General features: G+C 46.8%; 1 protein-coding gene across 1 annotated transcript in view; it reads right to left on the minus strand.

The window, feature by feature from the left end:
* Window positions 1–9,270: 9,270 nt before the first annotated feature.
* The window catches only part of YY1 (YY1 transcription factor), a 40,573-nt gene continuing 22,013 nt past the window's right edge, over window positions 9,271–27,830 (minus strand). Inside the window, exons 2-5 of the mRNA XM_055288177.2 lie at window positions 25,722–25,884; window positions 13,143–13,203; window positions 11,240–11,398; window positions 9,271–10,447 (exon numbers count right to left, since the gene is read on the minus strand). Of these exons, the coding sequence (XP_055144152.1) occupies window positions 10,265–10,447; window positions 11,240–11,398; window positions 13,143–13,203; window positions 25,722–25,884 (566 nt within the window). The 3' untranslated portion in view covers window positions 9,271–10,264. The remainder of the gene's footprint in view (window positions 10,448–11,239; window positions 11,399–13,142; window positions 13,204–25,721; window positions 25,885–27,830) is intronic.

Genomic DNA, 27,830 nt, shown 5'->3' on the forward strand with positions numbered 1-27,830 from the left:
AGCCGCCATGCAGAGCTGAGTTTATTTTGTTGCATCAGCAGCTGTGAGCAGGTTTTACCCAGGGGAGTGACAGGATCCAATTTATGCTTTGAAGACCCCACTGGAGGTTAGGAGGCAATAAGAGGCAGGCCGGGGTGGGGGGCAGAGGCCATGAGGGTGTCCAAGCCAGAGGACATCTTGAGGCCAGGAATGGGGGGGGGGGGGCGCTCCAGTGGCAGGTGGGCGAGACCACTGGGGAATAAACGGCAGAAGAAGCCCTTGCAGGTGTTGAGGGTACAGTCAAGGGAGGCGAAACTATGTGGCAGGAGCTAGAGTCTGAACTCCGCAGGGATCTGGAGTTTATGGCTCCTTCCTTGACCCCTTAAGGGAAAGGGCAACGAAATGGCACTGCCAAGGCATTTGTCTCTGGGATGGGAAAGGAGGAGGGAGGCTTAACGCGTGGAAGGGCAGAGAGAAGCGGACAGGTCCCGTGAGGGCTGGTGCTCAGGTCCTTGGTGCAGAGTTGAGGCAAAGCAGTGGCAGTTTGGGGAGTCCAAATCTGAGAAACTGTTTTTCCAATCTCAGAACCCACACCGGGTTCACACACAGACTTCCCCTTCCCTTTTCTTTTGATCCCTTTGGACATCAGGTGCCTGGATCGAATGGAGCATGAGCCTCCTTGTGCCCTTCTCATCACTGGCCTGGGCCTTTAGTGAGTAATTCTCATAAAAAGCACCTGTGAGGCCACACTGACCTGGGACCTTCACCAGCCCTCCTTGTGCTGGGCGGGTTCTTGTGACTGTAGGGACGGCTCGGCCCTTTGCACACCCATCCCTTCATTCTCCCAGCAGCCATACAAGGTCGGTGCTGGCACCCCCATTTTGCAGTGCAGGATACCAGTTGGGGAGGGTCCCTGTCCAAGGCCACACAGCTAGTTGGTGCTGGAGCCAGCGCCGGGAGCCGGTCAGCCCATCCTTTGCCCTTCAGCAGGATCAGCTGGGGCGGGCAACCCTGGAGCGGCAGTGCAAGAACCAGAGGGGGCCTGGCCAGGGCAAGTGTCCAGGTCCCATGCTCCTGGGTCTCAGCTTCCTTGCTGCTTCTTGCTTACACACCCCTGACCTCATGGTACCCACCTACCCACGGAGAGGCAGGTGCATTGCTGGGTCCAGAGGCCACTTCCCAGGGAACTGGGAAAGGCTTGGTGGGGCCAGTGTCCACCTTGATCAGGGCACAGCAGAGACAGGGCAGAAGCTGAGGGGAATGCGCCTGTGCCCCAGGGGCTCCTTGCTCAGCCTCGCTCTCCTCCGACTTGACCTCCCCTAGGCCCGTGGGGAATGCCAGACCCCCCCACCAGCGCCCCTCTGCAAGCAACACCTCCCCCCCCACCAGCCATGCTCTGCCAGGCCAGCCGACACCACGCCAGCTGTAATGATGTCCCACAAAGTTTGGGTGAATGAGTAAGTTCAGATCTGGCTTGAATGTCCTCGGGGATGGTGAGGACACAGGACAAAGAGCAGACCCAGGGGAACATGGTGAGCTCTGTTTGGTGTGGTGACAGTACTGGCCGGTTTCTTGTTTATCTCCCCAACCTCTACCTTAGCTCCATGAGGGCCAGGGGTGCAAAGTCAGCATGCTGAATGAATGAGCCAATGAATGGGTGAGAGCAGAGGCTGCTGACTACAGAGCCAGGTTGGGTTTTGCCAGGCAATACAGAGACGGGCCAGGGAAGACAGAATGTACACTGTGAGGCCAGAACATGCTTGGGGGCAGAGGGTGAAACGGTGATGGGCTGGAGAGGGGCTGGGGCGGCAGGAGTGGCTCCAGCACCTACAGGCAGGGTGATGGTAGGAGCCCCCGCCACGCCCGTGGTGGAGCTCTCTGTGGGGAGAGGAAAAGCATCCCCAGCTTGGAGGGCTACAGGACGTCCCTTCGGGCCGGCACCCCAAGGCCCTGTCTCCCCGCTTCCCAGGCCGGCCCTCTAATTCCAGGACCGCAGCCTCTCCCACCCCGCCCTCTAGAGGGCGCTGCTCCACAGGGCGGGAGGAGGCGCGTCCCAGGGCCTTGCTCAGTTGGGGCCCCCTGGTATGTGGCCCCTCCCTCCTCGGGCGTCGCCGCCGCACCGCCCTGCCCCGTGTCCCTGCGGCCCCGGCGGCGGGAGTCTCCTCCGCCCGAGGCCTCGGGCAGGTGGGGTGCACGCAGCCTCCTTCCGCGTCCTTCGGGATCTGAATCTCCGCCCCCCGTGGCCCTGGGCTCACTCCGCGCGGGGGACGCTCGTAAGCTGCGGCGGCTCGTGGAGACCCGACACTCAGGACTTCTGGGCAGCCCCCACAGCGCGCCTCTGGTCCCCGCGAGGTCCGGGCCGCTCCGCGCTGCGCACGCGCAGCCCCTCCCCACAGCGGACGCGGCCCAGCCCCGGGACCCGTTGGCACAGCGCCCCCCTGCGGCCGGCGGCGGCAGCGCACCCTGAGGGTGGGGGCCCAGGAGCGGGTCTAGAAGCCCCCGGGGCCGCCCGCTGCCCGCCAGAGCAGCGTGGGGGACAGGCCCCTGGAGCACTGCAGGATGGCAGGGAAGTGCTGGGGCAAAGGTGCGGCCCAAGCCCCCAGAAGGGTCTGGGGGCGGGCGGGTCTGCCCGCGCTAAGTGCTGGCCAAAGGCCAGGCGGGCAGGGGCTACGGCTGGCCACCAGCTCCCGGGATATTCCTAGGGTCCGGTACAGACGCACGTGGCAGGCCAAGAAGAAGCCATGCAAACACCTGAGGAGCGTGCTCAGACCCCGTCCTGCCTCCTCTCCCTCCCTAGCCCCCCCCCCACCCCTTTTTTTAGACGGAGTCTCGCTCTGTCGTCAGGCTAGAGTGCAGTGGCGCGATCTCGGCTCACTGCAACCTCCACCTCCCAGGTCCAAGCGATTCTCCTGCCTCAGCCTCAGCTGGGATTAGAAGCATGCGCCACCACGCCACCACGCCCGACTAATTTTGTATTTTTAGTAGGCAGGGGTTTCTCCATTTTGGTCAGGCTGGTCTCAAACTCCCGACCTCAGGTGATCTGCCCGCCTCGGCCTCCAGAAGTGCTGGGATTACAGGCATGAGCCACCGCGCCCAGGCCCCTAGCCCCCATTTATCACAGCCTTTTCCTCCTTCCTCCAGATGTCATGCCAGTGCCAGTAGGGCAATGCCATTCCTGCCTAAAACAGGGCCTGGCACATAATTGCATGGATGGAATCAGTGCCCCTGGAGGTGGAGCGGTAAGCTTTGGAAACGAAAACTCCAAGAGGGAGGGGAGGGAAAGGACAAGAAGTGATCGATTAGAAAAGGCTGAAAAATGAGATAAAGCCAGGACTAGGCTCCGAGGGTCGGTGGGACTGGATTTTTCGGTAGGAAGTGGGGAACCGCTGCAGTTCAAATCAAGTGCTGAGAGACCGTTAGCAGAAAGGCCCAGTGTGGGGAGGTCAGCAAGGACCGAGGGGAACGGCCGCAATGGCGGGCAGTCGGGGAGCCCTGAGGATCCTTCCAAGGCCAGGAGGCACCAGTGCGCCAGAATAGAAAGGGCCGCGCGCCAGAATAGAAAGGGCCGCACACCAGGGAGGCCGATGCACTGCTCCATAAACAAGGGCCGGGGCGTTTTTGAAAGGGGACTGGAGGAGAATTCAGGCTAAGGAGCCAGTGGCAAGCAGAGTACCTTGGAAGCCAGGCAGAATTGGGCTTTGAATTCTGGCTGCCTGGACTTTGCAAATAAATCTGAGCCTGTTCCTCTCTTACAGCGTGGTGATACTGCTAGCTAATTCATCAAAGGGTGGTTTGGAGGAGGCCACTGGGTACATCTGTGTTCTCAACAAATGTTATGGGCTGCATATGGTGGCTCACTGTAATCGCAGCTACTTGGGAGGCCAAGGCAGGAGGACCACTGGAGTCCAGGAATTGAAGGCAGCAGTAAGCTATGATTGTGCCACTGCACTCCGGCCTAGGTGATAGCAAGACCCTGTCTCTTACCAAAAAAAAAAAAAAAAAAATTATAGCCAGGCAGAGACACCAGCAAGTATAAAGGAGAGATGCTGGTTTCATCTGTATCTAGGGGTTTCTAAAGAAAGCAATTCCAGGCCGGGCGCGGTGGCTCACGCCTGTAATCCCAGCACTTTGGAAGGCCGAGGCGGGTGGATTGCGAGGTCAGAAGTTCGACACCAGCCTGGCCAACATAGTGAAACCCCCGTCTCTACTAAAAATACAAAATTAGCCGGGTGTGGTGGCACACACCTCTACACCTGTAATCCCAGCTATTCAGGAGGCTGAGGCAGGAGAATCGCTTGAACCCAGGAGGCAGAGGCTGCAGTGAGCTGAGATTGCAAACCACTGCACTCCAGCCTGGGAGACAGAGCAATACTTCATCTAAAAAAAAAAAAAAAAAAAAAAAGCAATTCCAAAGCTTTAGTTCTTTCCCATGTAAAATCTACAGATTTTCCACCCTGACTCTTGCTCGGCTCAGCCCTACTTAGGGCCTTCACTCAGCAGTTCTGGGCTTGCACAGGCCTGCGACTTGCCACCTCAGTAGCATTCTGTCAGCAGCCCCTTCTGTCACACTAGCAAAAAGGGAAAGTCACATGTATTCACGTAATAATGAACTTCACGCCTCACTCGGAACCTTGCTCTGCAGAACATCAGACACCAAGGCCCCAGCCAGGGGGAGGAAGCTCTGCTCTGCATTTTGCTTTTGGCTGAATCCTAAGTAGCTCTCAGTGTATTTGGTCAAGTTCTTGTGAGTCCATCCCAGTTAGCTCCGGAGCTTCCAGGGCTGACATGGGCTCATAGGTCCGGCTGCGTGGGCATGTCACTGGGCTGTGCTTTCTGAATAGTGGGTGAGCTCTCTTTAAAATGCCCTCCTGCTCCTGAGCCCACCTTGGAGCTGAAAGGTTACAGAAGCATTTCTTGCTGGTGTGAGACCAAATCCTGGGAGTTCCCATTCCTGTGTGTGAGAAAGGAAGCCACAAGAACTGCCCCGGGCAGTTCAGGCAACTCTTAGACCAGGAAGGGCTCATGGCCTGGTTTCATGTGCAATGAAACACTAAAGAAGTGGCTTAAAGGACTAAGGAACAAACAAGAACCACAGGCATTAAAAAGCTTAACATTATGCATTTATTATATTTTATAGAGCCATATTACACATGCTTGGTGCTTCAAACTGAGTTATCAATGTTTTTCTGGATGCAAAGCCATCTGATGCTGGATGCGGATGCCTTAAATACTATATTTCTGCATCTATGACCTATGAGCTAAGGAAAGACCAAGGACAATTCCAGAAATGGCAAAGAACACTTAAGAAAAAGATGTACATGAGACGAAATGCTAAGTCCTTGAGCCAGGGCCTACGAAGTTACCAGAAAGCGAATAAAAACAGAATTTTTCTCACCACCTGTTGATAATAGAGCCTCACATATCCGGATATGGACTCTGTAGAAAAAAGAGGTTATTCCGTTTGGTACTGATGCCTTTCTCCCCTCTGTGATGTGTGTGGACATTGTGCGGCCCCCAGAGAGAGCAGCAGACAGAACAGAGCACAGCAAACTGCCCCCTCCTCAACACATCCTAGTGCTGTTTTTTTTTTTTTTTACAGCGTCTGGGTGTCTCATGAAAAGCGGTCAATTTGATCGAACTTGCCACCTTGTGGAAAAATCAATCAGTGTGCTTCAGATGAATGTGATGCCATCACACACACCCTCCTCTGACATCCAGAATGCTGGCGGGGGACATGGGGCTGGGTGCCTGCTCGGCCAGGACCAAGCTCTCCATGTGTCACCTCCCGCCTTACGGCACCCAGTTTGTGGGAGGTTTGCTTTGCCTGCTGACCTGATGCTAACGCTCAGCTTAAAGGCTCCGTTTCAGATTTTATAAGGGGACTGGGTGATACGTGTCAAGTACGTGCTGCCCATACTTCCCATCAAGCCTCACTACAGTCCCAGCTTAAAGATCCTCTCTGGCACCACACTGATCCCTTGGGCCTGGGGGTGGATGCCAGGAAGCCTCTTGGCCACAAGTCTGCCCTCTTGTGGGTTAGAGGCCAGCCCTCTCTTGCCTGACGTGACTTGTCTGAAGGGCCTGCACTTAAACCATCTTCAGGCAACCAGGGCATCTGAGCATAACCTGAGCCGTAACAACATAAATCAAGGGTCAGTAATTTGGGGTGGATGAGACCTAGCCAGCCATCCAGTCAGATGCTGCCGTGCAGGTAAGCATGATTCTGAAGGCGAGGGGTACCTTTTGTCCTGTAAAGTCAGAGAGAAGGCTAAGAAGTGCATGGCCAGAACCCCAAGAAAGTGCAGCTTGGAGTTTTGGCTTCCTTCCCCACCGCTTGGGTTAAAAGTTCGGGTGGAATGCACTTGCCAGGACCTGCTGGGTCTGAACTCTGAAGAAGTGCTGCGCTCACATTACTCTCAGTGTATCCAGGACAAAGGTCCCGGAGCCAGACAGGTGCCCCCTACAGCTGAGGGTCCAAGGCAACCCTGTGACTCAGAGCTGGCTTCAGCAAGCCAGCAGAGCAGCTGGGAGGAAGCCTCATGGCATGGCTGTGGCATCAAATGGGTGTCTGTGAGCAGCTTGGCTCTCACCACTGTTTTGACCTCTGGGATCCTTACTCTTGCTGGGGGTCAGATGTCAAGAAAATAGAAGGATTATTAAAGAATAATTAAATAATTAAAGATCAACAACATGAATTTCCCAAGCCAAGCTGATTTCCAGGTCGCAGAAGTCAGAGACCCTGGAAGTGATCAACTCTCTTCGCCTATAGTGGGGGTGGGAGGTGGGTAGAATTATCAGGTTTCCTTCTTTTTTTGGAGATGGAGTCTTGCTCTGTCACCCAGGCTGGAGTGCAATGGTGCGATCTCGGCTCACTGCAAGCTCCGCCTCCCGGGTTCACACCATTCTCCTGCCTCAGCCTCCCGAAATTATCAGGTTTCCAATTCCAAAACTTCCTTCAGGGGGCCAAGTTTTCCTGTGCCACAAACATAAACTCTGGTCTGCGACCAATCTGGGGCACGTCTCCATAGTGTTTTGCAAGGCAGAGTGCAAACGGACGTGGGGCAGTTCTCCAATGTACGCACTCTCAAAACACTGCTCAGGCAGGCTTCCCCCGACTAGAAGTGACTCTCATCTACCTGTGAAGACATGAACTTGAACTCTGCTTAGAAACAGGGACAGGTATTGTGCACACTATCCTGTGAAAGGGTCTTATTTAGCAAAATAAGTGACATTTAGAACTTTTACATGAAAACCAAATAGGAAAAAAAAAAAAAAAATCCCGATTTTCCTCAAATCCTCAGGCCTTGAATCTAGGCAAAGCACACAAACACCATATGAAACCAATAGCATGAGTTCAGGGTCATCTTGGAAAATAAATGTCACTCTGGGGTGACAGTTCTTTATACAAATAGTATGCTCCCCCTCTCAACCCCACTACCAAAAAGGGGGAAATAATAAGAAATTCAAAAATAGAAAACAACATCTTGTTAAGTGTAAACTTATCCTCTGGAGTTTTTATATTACATATGCTAGAAACATGCATTTATTTCTGCTCAGATGTACGAAAATATGTCTATCAGTATTACTTATAAATCAGATTAATCCTCAAGACAATGGACTCACTGTTAGAACACCATTTCAAACCTTAGTAAATTACGCCGTTAGCAAAATTATAAATTCTAACCACAAGCAGAATGGGTTGAAGTTACACCCAATGAGAACTACCTCTACTCTTTATATTGTTGCTCATTTGCTAGTTTTCTATGTTGCAAAGTCAGTGCTATGTTAACAAGGAACTTGTTTTCTTGGAACCCCAGATTAAACTCCTTACAGAAGTTAACGCTGCAGACTGAGAAGACGTGAACAGAGAGAGTCAAGGGGAGTGATGACTATTTCAGAGACAGGAAAGGACAGAAGAGATGACCAAAGGCACCCCTAAGGGATCAAGGCACAGAGGAAGAGGGACTTCATCCACACAGGAGCCTGGCTCCTGCAGGCCATGGCATGGCTCTTGGGGCTGCCAGCAGGGCTCCCCATAGCATAGGTGTGCTCTGCGGTGGGCTCTTGGGCAGAGTCCTGAGGACAGTGCCAGGGCCAGGCTCCAGTGCGGCACAATGCTGGGCAAAGGACTCCTAACACAGCCACGCTGGGGCTACTCAACCCGACAGTGGGGAGGGAAGGTGTGGGTGCTCACAAGGCAGGCATCCATAGAAGACCCTGCCCAGGTCCAAGTCAAAGAACTACACGTTCTCATCCGAGCCCTCGGCACTGAAGACCTCCACCATGGGCTGACCTCTCTCCTGACTGCCAGATACAGCAAAGCCTGGCTTACCCAGAAAACAGCTGGGGTCTTCTGCTTAACTCAGTTCCATCAAACTACCCAAGAGGTAACAGATTCTGGATGAATTTTTTAAAGGGTCTCAAGTTAAATGTTTCATTCATGATTCACAAAAGGCACTTCAAAATTCCACAGAGCCACAGGGTCACTGTTAGTAGGTCACCAATCCTCCTGTACAGGACCGATGGAGAAGCTCTAAGACAACGGGCTATGTGTTTCACCTGATGGGGTCCCTGGCCGTTTGTAAATAAATCTCGGATATTAGCTAGTTTGTCGTTTATCTTGCAGTCAAGCATACACAAAACAGAAAAGACACACAGTATGTTTGCACTTTGAATAAATGAGATTTTGCTGTATCATGGCAGTTTATATTCTCAAGTCTGTCATTTGACCTAAGATCCAACATTATAATCGTAAATTTAAGAGGTTAACAATGTGAGAGGTACTCATTGAGCACAATTTTCTAATAATCTAATCACCTTGCCGATTTGCACCCAGTGTCCATTTAGAAACATGAAATGAAGCTACTGGCACTCAATTGCCACATTGCTAGCATTTAATAAGGACTCCACTAGATGGAGGAACAAGGGCTCTCAAACCAAATAACCAACGACCACAAGCATTTCCTGTCAGACAAGCCAAGGCCCTGCTGGAGCTGCCTCTGAAGGCAGCCGCGTGATGGACAGGGCTGGTCTTCCCTCTGTGTGCCCCACTGCCAGGTGGCACCTTACCTTGCGCAGGCGCTCAGGCTGCGCGGTGGTACAGATGCTTCACTCACACTTGCCCGGGGGCTAAAACCACAGCCTATGACCAACCTGGCCTGGGGTGTTCTGAGGTAGTTCCTGAACTCGGGATGCCTGTTACCTAGTCTCTTTCAGAAGTCAGGACATGTAGGAAGTATTAAAATATCCATGCATCGCTTTCATCAATAATCACTGTAATTGAGTGCAAAATAAAGGAAACTTGAGTTGCTTTATTTAGCTTCCAATTTCTGGGAGGCTCAAGAATTATAAGTATTCTGGACAACAAAAGAAAATAAGACTGTGCTTACAGATCTGGTTCTGCCATATTCTTGCTTTACGATTGCTATTTTATTGTTGCCCTTTCTGTTACATGGGATGTACACATCAGGTGTTAAAAGGTACAATACATTCTACAACTGAGCACCACTTTCTGTAACTGAACAGGCAAAGAAATTACACTGAACATCAGCATCTGGCAGTATTTTTTTGGAAAAAAAAAGTGACTAAAATGGGTTTAAATTGATTAACACTATTAAATCACATCTAATATTTGATACTACATGATTCAATACAGCTATACGATACAATTATACAAAATGTGTTAACATCAAAGAATACAACCAAAATTAAGATAGCAAACGAAACCTATATAACTTTTTTTTTTTTTACAGGAAAATACTTTTGAAGTATGCATGTAACTGCCCATTCTTTTAAAGAAAATCTACTGCAAGCAAAGTTATCAACCTCCAGAAAAATCACACATAGCATTACTAAGCATATCCCCAAAAAAGTGTACAATATGCACACTTGGAAAATACAAAATTAAAAAAATTGTAAGCAACAGGTGAGCTTCATATTTATAAGAATGTGAAAAGAAGTCCCATTTTTAGCACTGTTGTATAAAGAATTGTCTTTTGATGCGAAGTTCATGAATTGTCCTCCTGTTGGGACCACACTTTACAAAAACACTGTGTTTTTGAAACGAGATTACAGAGCAAGATAGAGCATCTTAGCAATGTCATCTTAGTAAAGTTTTCTTTTTTTTTTTAATTTTTACTACTTTATCAAAACATGTCCCTTAGGTGTGTAGGATTCATTTTTAAAATTCTTCCTAGAAATAATATACAAAGGAGAGGCATATTTATTCCCAATCACACTTCTGGAAGATGCTTCCCGTGGTCGAGAAGGGTCTTCTCTCTTCTTTTCACTGGTTGTTTTTGGCCTTAGCATGTGTTAAGATGTGAGATTTCAGGTTAGTTGACTGAGCAAACTTCTTATTACAACCATCGAAGGGGCACACATAGGGCCTGTCTCCGGTATGGATTCGCACATGTGTGCGCAAATTGAAGTCCAGTGAAAAGCGTTTCCCACAGCCTTCGAACGTGCACTGTCAAGGAAAGACCAGAGATCAACCCACTCAGCAACTCTGACCAGACCCTGGGAGTCAGGAGCTCACTGCTTTGCTAGAGAACAGCCTATTTATTTTACCAAACACTTTTCATTCCTGCCCTGGGTGAACTTTGTGGATATATTCTAGAATCAGCAGGCAGGTTGGACGATCCCGAAAACCCGAGGACAGCCCTCACGAACTGTTTAAAACACTTGGCAAAATGGCAAGTCTTCCTAAATGCAGGCTAGAGTCCTAGTGCTGCTGTAAACATTTCCAACAGTAAAATACAAATGATTAAGGGTTCTGGTGTCAGTTGTCAAAAAAGAACCATGTTAGATTTACTAGCTGCACTGCTAGTTCTTTCACTTATTTATGGGCTAAAAACAAAAAAAAATTACCTATACTTACACTCATACAACAAAATTCTAGAAACTTTATCAGTTAGTAATTGTACTATTAACTACCAAAAATAAATTACTTCAATCCTGTAATGAATGAAGGAGAAATTGAGTTTTAGGTATGCTCTTCAATCCTGTTCTCCTCCCGCCATAAAGTGTACTCCGTCAACACCAATACATTCCGTACCCAGTCCCACAGAGTACAGACAAGTAAGTCCAGAGCCCCGGCAACCCTTCCAAGCGACTCCCCAGGAGAAGTTTTGTTTCTCACCGAGGAGTAATAAGACCCCGAGTCTCTGGGCTGGCGCCTCCTGCCTCATCACCACACCACCTACACTTGCAGTGTTCAGACAGGCGAGGCAGTGTGGGGAAGAGAGGGAACTGGCTCTACCTGAAAGGGCTTCTCTCCAGTATGAACCAGTTGGTGTCGTTTTAGTTTTGAACTCTCAACAAAAGCTTTGCCACATTCTGCACAGACGTGGACTCTGGGACCGTGGGTGTGCAGATGTTTTCTCATGGCCGAGTTATCCCTGAACATCTTTGTGCAGCCCTTAAAACAGAGAAAGCAGCTTAGAGGTTCACATTGCAAACTGTTAGAAAGGATTCAACCATTTAACAGCCTTTACTGACATATTAAAACAAAACCACCTCCCCAACCCCCCATTTTAATTTTACTTAGTATTATGGTAGAACATTAATATCGTTTAAGACAAAAAACAGACAGCTGAAAAGTCATCATTTAATGCAAACCCTAGTTTTACAGATGAGGAAACTGAGGCTTAGAGATGTCTTTAAGTAGACTTGCCCAAGGTCACACTACTAGTAGTAGCCAAACTGGGAATAGAACCCAACACCCTGGCTTCCAGCTCTACCACAGCCGCCTCACCCGACTATGTCCCCCAAAATGAAGTAACAGAAGCACTGCTAAGCAAATGGAGTTAAAATGACGGTAGTCCACCACTACCTTTGGTGGCCCCATATTCTGTGCTGCAACAATGGACTGTCATTCTCCATCGCCTACTGTTCCCTCTTCTCTCTTTGCCTCTTTCCCCTTCTTGACAGAGAAAGAAGCAAGAGGGTCTCCAAGGAATGGCAACTACAGAAGAAATTTATTTTGTGAGACACTAGGAAAAGGAAGAAGCAGGCAAATTGATACCAGTGCAGGGCGGGAAAGGCAGATGGATGTGTGGCGCTCGAGAAGCATGTCCTCAACAATTTCTTCTGCAGTTGTTGCCCAGAAATGGAGTGAATGGGGAAATGATAAGACAGCATGACAGAAGGACAGCACAAGTCACTAGACAGCTCACAGGCAGAAGGGAGAGGGAAGCCACAGTTTTTCCACCTTGACCCCTAGGTTGAATTTCCATTTAGAAAATGGAAATTTAAAAAATTTAACTGGTATACAATGTACACATGCATTGAAACATCACATGGTACCCCATAAATATGTACAAGTATTATGTGTCCATTATAAAGAAAACTTTAAGAAGTATACAGAGAAGCTAAAGGGATGGCATAGGCACTTCCAGCCTAACTGTTTTCAAATGCTTGTTATTGCAGCCCTGATGGAGATAGGTTTACATTTCAAATCGCCACAATAAGAATGCTGACAAAGAACAGGAAGGACTTGCTAGTGCACAGTCATTACAGGGACAAGACCATGAAACTAAATGTAGCCTGCTCCGATTGTTCACTTTTAACATTCTTTATTCCACTCAATCTCTCCTACTTTGTTCTCTGTACCTACGTGATACTTGATTTTTCTGTTAGTCTTATATCCAATTAAGTTTGAAAATAGCCCCCAACAAATATCTCAAAAGTACTTTTCAGGTTATCCTTTTATTTTAAAGACTAACTACATTTGAAAACAATTAAGTGCCTCTCTAATAACACACGATTATTAAGTCTTTATTTGGCTTATTTTAGCAACATCTAAAATAATTTCCAAATTTCAGTTACAAGCCTACATTCCCATAAAGGTCAATAGGTGAGACACAACCCAGGATCTTAAGACGGATTTGTTAATATAATCCAAAAAGAAATGAAACGCTAACAGTAGAGTCAACACACAGTAATCAAGCAATGGCTCCCTGCAGTCATCCCATTTAACAGTATTTAAATTTAAGTGGCCTTACTAAATAACAGAACTTCATCTCTTGGATTTAGAAACCGAAGATTCTAATTCCTTGCTTCATTTAAATTATCAAAAGCAGAAACAAAAGTGCAAATTTCTTATGAACTCTCTAAAACTTCATCAACAGTTTAATGAACCCTGTCCCCCTAGCATTACTTACTTTATGAGGGCAAGCTATTGTTCTTGGAGCATCATCTTCTTTAATTTTTCTTGGCTTCATTCTTATCAAAAGAAAAAGAGAGACAGACAGATTTGTAGGAGTGGGTAGACTCAACTGGCATAAATCATATAGTCCCTAAAATGCTTTCCTTATAGGTACCCAAACTAAAATTATGATACATTTCCATGAAGGAGAAAGGATGAGACAACTCGCATTCACTAAGTACCAATGACTGTGAAGCACTCTTCCCATCTTACAGATAAGGATGCTGAGGCTAGAAACATCGAGTTGCTGCCTACAGTCTCACAGCTAATAAGCTGGTGCAGCTTAGAATGGCACTATGATCTGTGTGATTCACATACCTGTTCTTAACTCCAAACCCTTTAAAAAAACACAAAAAATCAACTCAGACAATCAGACGAATCTCCTCGTGAGAGGCAAGGGAAGATATCCAAAAGCAGCTGCTGCGATGATGAAGGTGCCTTATGAAAAAGGAGCGGTGAACACAGGAGTGTCCTAAAATATCCATCTCTATATGTGAAATGGGTCCAATTAGTACTGACACAAATGATCTTTAAAATATATCATTTTAAAGGGTACAGAAGAGTCCTTTTAAATCAAGATTTATAGATATTAAATATCAAATATCTCTGGAAGGACACACGACAAACCATGAGCACCAGTTACTTTGGGGAAAGAGCTCTTAGGGCCTGGCGGACAGATGGGAACACCACATACTCTCATACTGTTACCCTGCTTCTGGATGGGGGCTTGGAAGTTCTCATTTGTACCAAGAGTCCTGGTAATGTGGTAACCGTCTGGCAGAGCCCCATGTGAAATTACTATCCAGAGAGCCTCCTGGTTTGGTAACTTACCTACCTGCTTCTCCACTGAATCAAGCTTTGGACTTTTGTCAAAACTTTCTCTCCAAATATTCCCTACAGATCTGTGTGTGGTAGGGGGGTAAGAAATTAAGCGTTCCTAAAAAAACTAGAAAATAAATTTAAATCTCGGAAACAGATTTTCTTTTTGTCCTTAGTTTTACCCACCTCACACCCCTCCATGATGGTTCATATTTAATAAATAACTAAATCAGCCGGGTATGGTGGCTCACGCCTGTAATCCCAGCACTTTGGGAGGCCAAACTGGGAGGACTGCTTGAGCCCAGGAGTTCAAGACCAGCCTGGGAAACACAGTGAGACTCTGTCTCTACAAAAAATAAAAAAATTAAGCCTGGGCAACATGGACAAAACCCTGTCTCTATCAAAAACAAACCCACAAAAAAACCCCCCAAATCAGCCAGGCATGGTGGTGTGTGTCGATAGTCCCAACCACTTGGGAGGCTGAAGGCAGGAAGATCGCTTGAGCCCAGAAGGTCAAGGCTGCAGTAAGCCACGACTGTGCCACTGCATTCCAGCCTAGGTGACAGAACAAGACTCTGTCTTGGATTTAAAAAAAATAAATAAAATAATAATTTAAAAAACTACAGCTGGGCGTAGTGGCTCACACCTGTAATGCCAGCACTTTGGGAGGCCGAGGCAGATGGATCACTTGAGGCCAGGAGTTTGACACTAGGCTGGCCAACATGGTGAAACCCCATCTCTACTAAAAATACAAAAATTAGTCGGGTGTAGTGGCAGATGCCTGTAATCCCAGCTACTCAGAAGGCTGAGGCAGGAGAATTGCTTGAGCCAGGGAGGCGGAGGTTGCAGTGAGCCGGGATTGTGCCATTGCACTCCAGCCTGGGCGGCAAGAAGGAAATGCTGTCTCAAAACAAAACAAAACAAACAAACAAAACAAACAAAAAAACCAAACCAACAAAAAACTAGCTGGGGGCCACTATTCTGAGTGAAGTAACTCAGGAATGGAAAATCAAATGCGGTATGTTCTCACTTATAAGTGGGAACTAAGCTATGAGGATACAAAGACATGCAGAGTGATATAATGGACTTTGGGGACTTAGTAGGGAAAGAATGGTGTGGGATAAAAGACTACATACGGGATACAGTGTACACTGCTCTGGTGAGGGGTGCACTCAGATCTCAGAATTCATCAATATAGAATTCATCCATGTAACCAAAAACCACTTATACACCAAAAGCTATTGAAATTTTTTAAAAAGTCAAAATCGAAAAAAAAAAAAAGCCCACCTAAGTGAATCCTTAAAAGCAAGAGCTAATTTACCACCACTCTTTTGTTACAAAAAAATACTCCTTAAAAAAAAAATTAATTCTGTGATCTTTTAAGTTTGTGAAGGCCCTAACAATGTCCTTCTTCACTTATAATCTGGGAAAAGGATGACCTGATCTGTAAACTGAACACATGAAATCACTGGTTAAACTTTCCATGCCCTGGAGGAGTATATGAAGAACAACAGATCTGGTAACTATCACTTATCTCCATGGAGTTGGTTCGAGACTGTACATATTTGCTATTTTAAATTCTACGAGAACATTTCCTTTTTTCCTTTTTTTTTTTTGAGACAGAGTCTCACTCTGTCGCCCAGGCTGGAGTGCAGTGGCGCGATCTCGGCTCACTGCAAGCTCCGCCTCCCAGGTTCACGCCATTCTCCTGCCTCAGCCTCCTGAGTAGCTGGGACTACAGGCGCCCGCCATCACGCCCGGCTAATTTTTTTGTATTTTTGTAGAGATGGGGTTTCACCATGTTAGCCAGGATGGTCTTGATCTACTGACCTCGTGATCCGCCCGCCCACAAGAACATTTTCAATTCAGTGTCCTCCCCCTTCCCAGCCCTGTAGATATTTGTCCTTTCTCATAAATGGATTATAGATTGAGCATCCCTAAACATCCAAAATCTGAAACTATCTGAGTGCTAACATGACGCACTCATGTGACAGGGTCACAGTGAAAACTTTGTTTCATGTACAAAATTATTTAAAATATTGTATAACAGCTTGGGCAACAAAGCAACACCCCATCTCTAAAAAAATAAAAAGCCAGGCATGGTGGCGCATGCCTACTTGGGAGGCTGAGGAGATAGAATCCTTTCAGCCCAGGAATTTGAGGCTGCGATCCAACTTCGGTGACAGAACAAGACCCTGTTTCAAAACAAAAACAAAAACAAAAACAAAAACAAAAAGTATAGAATTGCCTTCAGGCTATGTGTATAAGGTGTAATGAAACATAAATGAATTTCAAATTTCGTGTTTAAACCTGAGTCCTAGCCTTAAGATAACTCATTATGCATATGCAAAACCCCAAATTCCAAAGTGCTACTGTTCCTAAGCATTTTGGATAAAGGATGCTCAACCTGTAACACCAGTTAGCAAGTTTAAGTGCCTGTTGTAAACAGGACTCTGAACTAGCCTTCCTTATCTTAAATACAAATAAATCCTGGAGTTTTGGTCTGAGTTCACAAAATCAGGTAGGACAGAAGTTTGGTGCCACTGCGCCACCTTGAGGTTACATCAGTTTGGAAAACAACAGTGACTGATATGAAAGGTTTCTATTCCACACAAATATTATTTTTTATTTTTAATTAAATTAAGTTAATTAATTATTTTTTGAGGCGGAGTCTTGCTCTGTTGCCCAGGCTGGAGTGCAGTGGCGCAATCTCAGCTCACTGCAAGCCCTGCCTCCCGGGTTCATGCCATTCTCCTGCCTCAGCCTCCCGAGTAGCTGGGACTACAGGCACCCACCACACCTGGCTAATTTTTTGTATTTTTAGTAGAGACGGGGTTTCTCACCATGTTGGCCAGGATGGTCTCGATCTCCTCACCTCGTGATCCGCCCACCTCGGCCTCCCAAAGTGCTGGGATTACGGGTGTGAGCCACCGCGCCCAGCCTATTTTTACTTTTTTTTTTTTAAGTTTTAGTCTTCCCAATTAAGAGTGAATACTTATTCTTTGAAAATTCTACTGAAACATTGTTTTGTTTTTGTAGAGATGTGGTTTCACCATGTTGCCCAGGCTAGTCTCAACTCCTGAGCTCAGGCAATCCACCTGCCTAGGACTCCTTGGAAAACATTCTGTGTTGAGTGTGAAGATGGCTACATGACTGACTGTCCAAATTCACAGAATAGTACATACATACCTAAAAGGGGGTAGACTTTACCATATGCAAATTAAATCTTAGTAAACATGGCTTAGTAAGGTCCTCTCTCATACATTTTCTTTTCTTTCTTTTTTTTTTTTTTTTGAGATGGAGTTTCACTCTTTTGCCCGGGCTGGAGTGAAGTGGTACGATCTTGGGTCACTGCAACCTCCGCCTCCTGGGTTCAAGCGATTCTCCTGCCTCAGCCTCCCGAGTAGCTGGGATTACAGGCGTGTGCCACCACTCCTGGCTATTTTTTTTTTTTTTTTGTATTTTTAGTATGTTGGTTTAGGTTAGGGATGACCATGTTGGTCGGGCTGGTCTGGAACTCTTGACCTCAGGTGAACCACCCACCTCGGCCTCCCAAAGTGCTAGGATTACAGGCGTGAGCCACGGCACCCAGCCTCCCATAATTTTCCTAGAGTTATTCCTAGTAATTTTTTTTTTTTTTTTTTTGAGACGGAGTCTTGCTCTGTCGCCCAGGCTGGAGTGCAGTGGAGCAATCTTGGCTCACTGCAAGCTCCGCCTCCTGGGTTCAGGCCATTCTCCTGCCTCAGCCTCCTGAGTAGCTGGGACTACAGGCGCCTGCCACCACACCAGGCTAATTTTTTTTGTATTTTTAGTAGAGACGGGGTTTCACCATGCTAGCCAGGATGGTCTCGATCTCCTGACCTCGTGATCCACCCTCCTCAGCCTCCCAAAGTGCTGGGATTACAGGCATGAGCTACTGAGCCTGGCCACCTAATTTTTTAAAAGATATTTTATCATGGAAATTTTCAAATATGCCCCCAAAGTAAAGAGAACAGTCTCAGGTACCATTTACCCAACTGTTGGTTTGTTATTATAAGTGGTATTATTTTTTCTTAAAATGTCATTTTCAAAATGTGTGCTAGTATTTAGAAATATATTTAATTTTAGAATGAGAGTTTAAAATGCATTTGGACAAATACCCTTGGACTTAAGGAGTAAGTGGAAGATTTAAATGCAGCCACTCTTAAGCTCCTTGGCAAATCATCCTCCTTCACACAGAGTGGCAAATGCAGCAGTATACGTTGGTACTTTTTACATTTTATTTGAATGCCAACAATGAAAAAAGTCATTTTCCAAAAATATACATAGGTTAAAACAGTGTTTCATTTTGCGAGTAAAGAGTAAAAATCATATACCACCGAGAACATCTTCTCACCCTCCTCAACTATTCAGAAGTAACTAAGATTTAAGTCTTCCATTCACCAACTGACACTTTTGAACCCAGAGAGTCCTTTTGAACCCGGAGACAATGATGACAACAGCATAGACATTATGAATGAGGCAGTATGGGATGTGTGACTTGGAGCTGACTTCTACTAGCTGCATGACCTTGAGCAAACTGTAACTTCTCGGCCTCGGTTTCTTATTCTGTAAAAAGGTATAATGCTACCTACTTAAGAGCTGTATGTTAAGCACTTGGGAAATGATAGCTCTTATTACCATTGGCTATGTGTGAAATGGGTCTAGCTAAAAATGAGTTCATTCTTAACCACCCTTCGATAAAGGACTGAGAAACTGGAGAAAGCATGGATCTAGGAGGAACACACCCCTCAACGCAGTACATGTTATATGGAGGAGTCAGGCACCCAACGACTCAGGTTTCCTGTCAAACAGAGAGGGAGAATACACTCCCAATGACATGACTGCCCGATTTATAATAGCTCATTCTGGCACACGTGGGAAGAACGTTGTAAAGATTGTGGACTTCAGAACCCAAACTTCTGGCACAATATCAGCAGAGCATTGTGTAAACCGAAGTTCTAACCAACAGATCTGCAAATATCCCAGAAAGGGAGATGAAACATTTTTGGACAAGTGACTCTTCAATGAAAATAAGCCTCTTCCATAAAAAACAAGGTTAGCCGACTTCCAGACCAGAACCATCCTCTGATCTGTGCTGTTGGGACAGAAGCTCCTGCGTCATACGGCTGTCATTTGCAAGAATGATTCACCTCCCTTCTTTGTGAAAAGATAATATTGCCTTAGACAAATAAAGTTTGTTCAATGAATTATCTCCTAAATATTAATATTCATGTGATGATACTGAAGGGTTTCGAGGTATTTTCATCTCCATTATCACATTTCATCTATACATTAATATTGTGAAAGTCTCAGGGTAAGTAGTGAACAACAACAAAAATACCAATTTGGGATTGGCCTAACCATTCTATTTTAATCTTTCTAGACCAAAGGTTTTCAAAGGTCTAACTTTATTTAGTGAAACAAATACAAAGGTGGTCACTTTACAGGAAACAGAACTCACTGGACCCCACTCACTGACCACTTTTCGAAATGTTTACTGAACAGACATTTCGGGAAAAAAAGTCATCCATAGACTGTCCACCTTCCCAGTGTCAGATTTTCCAATTAAAGTCATTATGGCTTATATTTTGCCCATGTGCGTATGTAACTGATTTACTAGGCAGTCTAGGTTGAGTGCAGCATGAGCCTGAAATACTCTTTGGACAGTTTCAAGTCCAGTCCAGCACCCCATCACCCCAGTGCAGAGAGACAGAAAAGCAGCTTACAATCTAACTTAAGCCAACAGCTGTGGCTCTAATGCCACTTTGTGAGTGCTGAGGGCGAAGACTGGAGGCCAGCAGGACAGGTTCTATGGGCCGTAATTAGCGAAGATGTGGTCTGGCCCCCAAGAGTTTATTCCTGAGCCTCCAGAAAATCCCACTCGACTGTTACACACATCCTCAAAATGTGAAGATCTAACAAAACAGGGCACCTAGGTGCAAATAGTTCTCACCAACACCACTGTCCAATTACAGATATTTGTTTAGATGAACATGAGCTTCAAGAGCTACTATGTTAGAGGCTGGGTGCAGTGGCTCACGCCTGTAATCCCAGCACTTTGGGAGGCCGAGGTAGGCAGATCACCTGAGCTCAGGAGTTCGAGACCAGTCTGGCCAACATAGTGAAACCCCGTCTCTACTAAAAATACAAAAATTAGCTGGGCGTGGTGGCGAGCACCTGTAATCCCAGCTAGTCAGGAGGCTGAGGCAGGAGAATTGCTTGAACCTGGGAGGCAGAGGCTGCAGTGAGCTGAGATCATACCACTGCACTCCAGCCTGGCGACAGAGCAAGACTCCATTTCAAAAAAAAAAAAAGCTACTATGTAGAATGTGGATGAGAGGGAGCCCAACCCTTGACCCACCTCACAGGGCCCAAACTCTGTAACTTTACTTTTTACACTGTCAAGGTGAGCAAGATTTCATTCTTTTCTGTACACAAATGAAATCTTTTTTTGTTTTGTTTTGTTTTTTTTTTGAGACAGAGTCTCGCTCTGTCGCCCGGGCTGGAGTGCAGTGGCGCAATCTCGGCTCACTGCAAGCTCCGCCTCCCGGGTTCACGCCATTCTCCTGCCTCAGCCTCTCCGAGTAGCTGGGACTACAGGCGCCCGCCACCGCGCCCGGCTAATTTTTTGTATTTTTTAGTAGAGACGGGGTTTCACCGTGGTCTCGATCTCCTGACCTCGTGATCCGCCCGCCTCGGCCTCCCAAAGTGCTGGGATTACAAGCGTGAGCCACCGCGCCCGGCACAAATGAAATCTTTTAACAGGCTAATAAAAGAAATGCTATTTACATTCATATTGTGATTATGCAAATATTATTTACTGTGGGGCTAAACAGTGTGCTAGGATCACACTTAATGCTCTACAAGTACAACACAGGAGCTGCAAAGAGAGAATCTTCCCAGAGTCAGGTCAAAGAAGCTCTCTCTTTCAATACTGTCAAAATTAGGCCCCACTTTTCAGGCTACGGCTTTCTTTGCCCTACTCCCTCACCCCTTTTCATGGAGTTTCCGATTGCCTTTTCTCTTTCTTTCTCAGAAGACCCTTTTCCATACCACCAGGCTTCTTACTCACTCTACCCACTACTGAATGAAACCAACTTTTCCTTAAGAAATTCTTACAGCCAGCCAACTTTCTATTCTAAATGGAATACATTTTCCAGCCTGCTGCACAGCTGTCCTCTTGGTTGTTGTGCACTAGGAAATCTTCCTTCTGATGTTCATCCTCATTTCGCCGTATTATATCTTCAAGTTACCTCCTCAGAAAGGGTGCATGCAACATAAATCCTTGGGTCTCTAAAATTGTCATCTCTTGCCCTTGTATCTGACTTGATAGCTTTGCTGGATCAATAACTCTATGTTTACAGTAATTTCTCCTCTCAAAGCATTGTTTTATTGTCTCTAATTATCCTCTGCTACTGAAGAAAAGTCTCATTCAGGTCTATCATTCTTTCCACTTGATGGCCTATCTCACTGAAACTTTTAGGTTCTTCAGCCTTGGTGTTTTGGATGGCTATCTGGTACCCGGGTGCCAGTCTCTGTGCGTGGTCCCCTTCTTAAGGAGTATGGTCTAAGGTAGCTGTGTTACCTTCCCAACAGTAACATGTGTCCCTGGATTTTCTGTTCAGAAGACTGGGGACAAACTTTTAGATCAGCTGTTCCAATGCTCCAAGGAGGGTGAGCAGTGCCAAGGGTCACCAACACCTAATGGCTTTACTGCTCACCACCCATAGATTCCCTCTCTCTTCAAAACCTTTCCTTCAGCCCTCTGCCCCTCCACGGCAACTCCTTCACAATGTATAATCTAAAGAGGTTTTATTCCCCTCTCTCGTACCTCCTGAGTCTCCTTCTATTTGTCTGAATGATGCTTTTACTCTGCCACCGGGACCTCTTACCCTCTGACATGGTTTCGCTGTGTCCTCACCCAAATCTCAACTTGAATTCTATCTCCCAGGATTCCCACATGTTGTAGGTGGGACCCAGGGGGAGGTAACTGAATCATGGGGACCAGTCTTTCCCATGCTATTCTCATGATAGTAAGTCTCATGAAATCTGAGATGGGTTTATCAGGGGTTTCCACTTTTGCTTCTACCTCATTTTTCTCTTGCCGCCACCATGTAAGAAATGACTTTTGCCTCCTGCCATGATTCTGAGGCCTCCCCGGCCATGTGGACAGGGGAGAATCACAATTGTAATTTAAAGTTTCAAAAGGCCAGGCACGGTGGCTCACACCTGTAATCCCAGCCCTTTGGGAGGCCGAGGCAGGTGGATCACGAGGTTAGGAGTTCAAGACCAGCCTGGCCAAGATGGTGAAACCTTGTCTCTACGAAAAATACAAAAATTAGCCAGGTGCAGTGGCAGGCGCCTGTAATTCCAGCTACTTGGGAGGCTGAGGCATGAGATCACTTGAACCCAGGTGGAAGAGGTTGCAGTGAGCCGAGGTCGTGCCACCGCACTCCAGCCTGGGCGACAGAGTGAGACTCCATCTCAAAAAAAAAAAAAAAAAGCTTCAGTGTTCTGGTTTGGGGCTCACAGTAGTCAGTATTTGGTTTGAGATGCTGTTAATAATAAAACATCCATGTTGAACTTGAGGCGGTTTTTAGGAAGTAAGTTGGGGCTGGAGTCATCTAATGAGCAGTGGCTAAAAGCATCAAAATGGTAAGCATGCTCTTACTCCTCCCCCTGCCCCCCACTGAGCACATAGTCAATCTGTTTCTAAATCTTTTCCATTATCTTTTGTAGTTTTTTTCTTTCTCTCTTTTTTTTGGGGGTGGGGGGGCGGGGAAGGAGTTTCCCTCTTGTTGCCCAGGTTGGAGTGCGATGGCGTGATCTCGGCTCACTGCAACCTCCGCCTCCTGGGTTCAAGCAATTCTCCTGCCTCAGCCTCCCTAGTAGCTGGGATTACAGGTGCCTGCCATCAAGCCCAGCTAAGTTTTTGTATTTTCAGTAGAGACGGGGTTTCACTATGTTGGCCAGGCTTGTCTCGAACTCCTGACCTCAGGCGATCCACCCACCTCAGCCTCCCAAAGTGCTGGGATTACAGGCGTGAGCCACCACGCCTGGTTCAGTTTCTTTCTTTTTTAGAGACAATTTTGCTCTGTACCCAAGCTGGAGTGCAATGGCATGAGCTCACTGCAGCCTTGACCTCCTATGTTCAAACAATTCTCCCACTCAGCCTCCCAAGAAGCTAGCTGCACATCACCAAACTGAGCTTTTAGAGATGGAGTCTCATCATTTTGCCCAGGCTGGTCTCAAACTCCTGGCCTCAAGCGATCCCACCTCCACTTCCCAAAGTGTTGAGGTTACAGGCTTGAGCCACAGAGCCCAGCTGGTCTCTTGTAATTTCTATCACATTTATTCCTTTGTTATCTCACTGCCACAATTCTAACTCAGGCCTTCATTAACTCTTGTTCAACTGACCTCTCCCATTTCCTGTGCCTGTATGAATCTAGCCTGCACAGACAGCTGCAAAGGACTTCTCCCAAGTTAAAGCTCTACTCACAGCCCCCTTCTCCCCAGCTCAAAGTCTGCAGTAGCTGCCTACTGCATATGAGAAATGTCTGCACAGCCTGGCCCAGGATTCATCGACCTTAATGATCTGGTTCCGGTTTACCTCAACGCGTCATTTCCCTGGAAGCGCCCTAATTCCCAGGAAACCCTCCATCTCTATCAAAACTCTAGGGCCAGCTGGGTGCAGTGGCTCATGTCCGTCATCATTTTGGGAAGCCAAGGTGGGTGGATCACATGAGGTCAGGAGTTCGAGACCAGCCTGGCCAACATGGTGAAACTCCGTCTCTACTAAAAACACAAAAATTAGCCAGGCATGGTGGCATGCACCTGTAATCCCAGCTACTTGGGAGGCTGAGGTAGGAGAATCGCTTGAACCCAGGAGGTGGAGGTTGCAGTGCGCTGAGGTCATACCACTGCACTCCAGTCTGGGAGATGAGTGAAAATCCATCTCAAAAAACAAAACTAACAAACAAAAACTCTTGGGCCACGTGCAGTGGCTCATACCTGTAATCCCAACAATTTGAAAGACCAAGGCAGGAGGATCACTTGAGGCCAGGAGCTTGAGGCCAGCCTGGGCAACAAGTGAGACCCCATCTCTACAAAAAATAAAATAAAATAAAATAAATTAGCCAGGCATGGTGGCACACACCTGTAGTTCCAGCTGCTCAGGAGGTGTGGCAGGAGGATTGCTTGAGGCTGCAGTGAGCTATCATCATGCTACTGCACTCCAGCCTGGGCAACAAGGTGAGAACCTCCATGTATCAAACCACAATGGAATTCTTAACGCCCATTTGACAAGTGGGGAAACAAGCTCCAGGTGGCAGGAATTGCCCACCTTGTTTTCGGCAGGGCCAAGAGGGAAGCCAGGACACTGAACGGTCTCCACCTCTACCACTCTGCTCTCAAAAGAAAAAAAAAAAAAGCAACCCACTCTGTTCTCAGAATGTGCAAGATCAAAAGGATTTCTTTCTTCTTGATCCTGCCCTTGCCAAAATTTCCTGAGCTATTCCAGGTTCCAACCAACCTCAGGTATGGAAAGGCATTAGGCTTTCTGCTCCAGAGTTTATTAGTTCATTTAACTTAAAAGTTTACATCTTTGTGGGTATTTTCAGCTCCTTGTACAAACTGCCAAACAGTACTACAAAGTAACACAAAAAGTAGGTTTCTACAAGAATCCAGCCCACTTTAGGCAAAACAAACACACCCAACCAATGGGTTCAGAGCTTCTCCACTGCTCGCCATGTCCAAGCCATAAATACTTGATCTCCTCCTGTCATGCCAGCTTAAATTAACATACCAGGAGCTTAACTGATGACAAGACAAACACGAATTTATGAAATCCTTCCCAGTGGTCAGCTGGATGAATCAAGTACAGACCCAGGTCTCCAGCAGCATAGACCAATACAACACACCCAAATTTAAAATGTGTACCACAGGCTGGGCACAGTGGCTCACACCTGTATCCTAGCATTTTGGGAGGCTGAGGTAGGCGGATCACTTGAGGCCAGGAGTTCGAGACCAGACTGGCCAACAGGATGAAACCCTGTCTCTACTAAACACACAAAAATTGGCTGGGCGTGGTGGCACACGCTCATAATCCCAGCTACTTGGGAGGCTGAGACAGGAGAATCGCTTGAACCAGGGAGGTGGAGGTTGCAGTGAGCTAAGATTGCACCACTGCACTCCAGCCTGGGCAACAAGCAAGACTCTTGTCTCAAAAAAATAAAAAATAAAATGTGTACCAAGAAGCCATAAGGCAGTGTGGAAGATATCCATTCCAAAATAAATTACGTGCAGTTTTATTTACTCACATGCAATGCCTATAAATAAAGGGTATTTGCTTCATCTTACTGCAAGGATCTAAAATGCTGCCACTCACATTGATAGCATAGTTACTACTAAAAATAAAACTGACTGTTAGAATTGCTTGAACCCGGGAGGCAGAGGCTGCAGTGAGCCGAGATCACACCACTGGACTCCAACCTGGGCAACAGAGCGAGGCTCCATTTCAAAAAAAAAAAAAAGAAACAAAAAACAAACAAACATATAAAACCGACTGCTTTTGTTTTCAGGAATTTCCCTAGAGAAAGAATACAAACCACCATTTTGACTTAGGCACAGGAAAACATAGCTGGCAAGACTCAAGCACTTTCTGTAATTAAAAGAAAGGAAAGTTCTTATAACTTACCTAGCAAATTCTGCCAGTTGTTTGGGATCTGAGAGGTCAATGCCAGGTATTCCTCCAGGAGGAAGTTTCTTTCCTGTCATATATTCTGAATAATCAGGAGGTGAGTTCTCGCCAATGATCTGTTCTTCAACCACTGTCTCATGGTCAATATCTTTTTTTTCATCTGAAACACATCATGAGATTGATTATCTTTAGCTGAGTAAATAGATTTTAAAAACTACAAAAACTGCTTTCACCAGTAACTTCTTAAATGGGGTGATTTACAGCCACCAGCTCAATTTGTTTTCTCTCTCTCTTTTTTTTGGAGAACCGGTCTCACTCTGTCACCCAGGCTGGAGTGCAGTGGCCCAATCACAATCAAGGCTCATTCAGCCTCAAACTCCTGGGCTCAAGCAACCCCCCCACCTCAGCCTCCTGAGTAGCTGGGACTACAGGCAGGTGCCACCACACCCAGCTAATTATTTCTATTTATTGTAGAGACAGGGTCTCACAATGTTACCCAGGCTGGTCTGGAACACATGCACTCAAGCGATCCTCCTTGCCTTGACCTCCTACAGTCCTGGTATTACAGGCATGAGCCACCACACCCAGCCTAGATTTCAGCTTTTTACTCACACCACACACATTTCCTGGCAACTACCAATTCAGTGGTGCTTATTCAAATCTGATTTCATAGCCTTCACCTCTTAGCTAGTCTCTTGCTACCTCTCCAGCCTCCTCCCTCTTCACTCCTCTATTGTGGCCCTTTAGCTCCCCAATTGTACCATGGCCCACCTACCCTAACCTCAAGGCGTTTATTCATGCAATTTCCATTGACTACAATTTGTAATTACAGCTGTGTGATTTTTGTCATCCTCCCACTAGACTGTAAGCTGCATAAGGACATGGAGGTTGGTCAGTTTTGATCCCACGCATTTACAGAGCCTTGTTCAAAATCTGCACATACCTGGCCCTCAACAAATGTATGTTCGGCCCAGCACCAGTGGTTCATGCCTATAATCCCAGCACTTTGGAAGGCCGAGGTGGGTGGACTGCTTGCAATCAGGAGTTTGAGACCACCCTGGCCAACGTGGCAAAACTCCATCTCTACTTAAAAATACAAAAATTAGCCAGGCATGGTGGTGCATGCATGTAATACCAGCTACTCAGGAGGCTGAGGCAGGAGAATTGCTTGAACCGGGAGGCAGAGGTTGCAGTGAGCTGAGATCATGTCAGTGCCCTCCAGCCTGGGTGACAGAGTGAGAGTGTCTCAAAAAAAAAAACAAAAAATAAAAATAAATAAGCATATGTTCAAAGAAATGTATGACATCTCTACTTGTATGTCTTACTGCCATCTCAAATCCAACAGGTTACAAAAAATAGGCCAAGTGCAGTGGCTCATGCCCGTAATCCCAGCACTCTGGGAGGTCAAGACAGGAGGATCACTTAAGCCCAGAAGTTCCTAGACCAGCCTGGACAACAAAGGGAGAGACCCCATCTCCACAAAAAAATTAAAATTAGCCAGGCATGGGGTGCATGCCTGTAGTCCCAGCTACTTGGGAGGCTGAGGCAGGATAATCACTTGAGCCCAGGAGGTCGAGGCTGTAGTGAGCCGTGACCACATCACTGCAACTTCAGTCTAGAGCAAGACTGCCTCAAAAAAGGGTCAGGCACGGTGGCTCACACCTGTAATCCCAGCACTTTGGGAGGCTGAGGGGGGTGGATCACGAGGTCAGGAGATCAAGAGCATCCTGGCTAACACAATGAAACCCTGTCTCTACTAAAAATACAAAAAATTAGCCAGGCGTGGTGGCAGGCGCCTGTAGTCCCGGCTACTCGGAGGCTGAGGCAGGAGAACTGCTTGAACCCGGGAGGCGGAGCTTGCAGTGAGCGGAGATTGTGCCACTGTACTCCAGCCTGGGTGACAGAGCGAGACTCTGTCTCAAAAAAGAAAAAAAATACATATATATATATATTCATATATTCAGACCCCATATAATTCATTTCCCATATCTCAGACACCAAATCCTATTGATCCCCTTTAAAAGATCTCTTGGCCAGGGCACAGTGGCTCATGCCTGTAATCCCAGCATTTTGGGAGTTCAAGACCAGCCTGGCCAACATGATGAA

This window comes from Symphalangus syndactylus, chromosome 8, assembly GCF_028878055.3.
Source record: "Symphalangus syndactylus isolate Jambi chromosome 8, NHGRI_mSymSyn1-v2.1_pri, whole genome shotgun sequence".
Lineage (NCBI taxonomy): Eukaryota > Metazoa > Chordata > Mammalia > Primates > Hylobatidae > Symphalangus > Symphalangus syndactylus.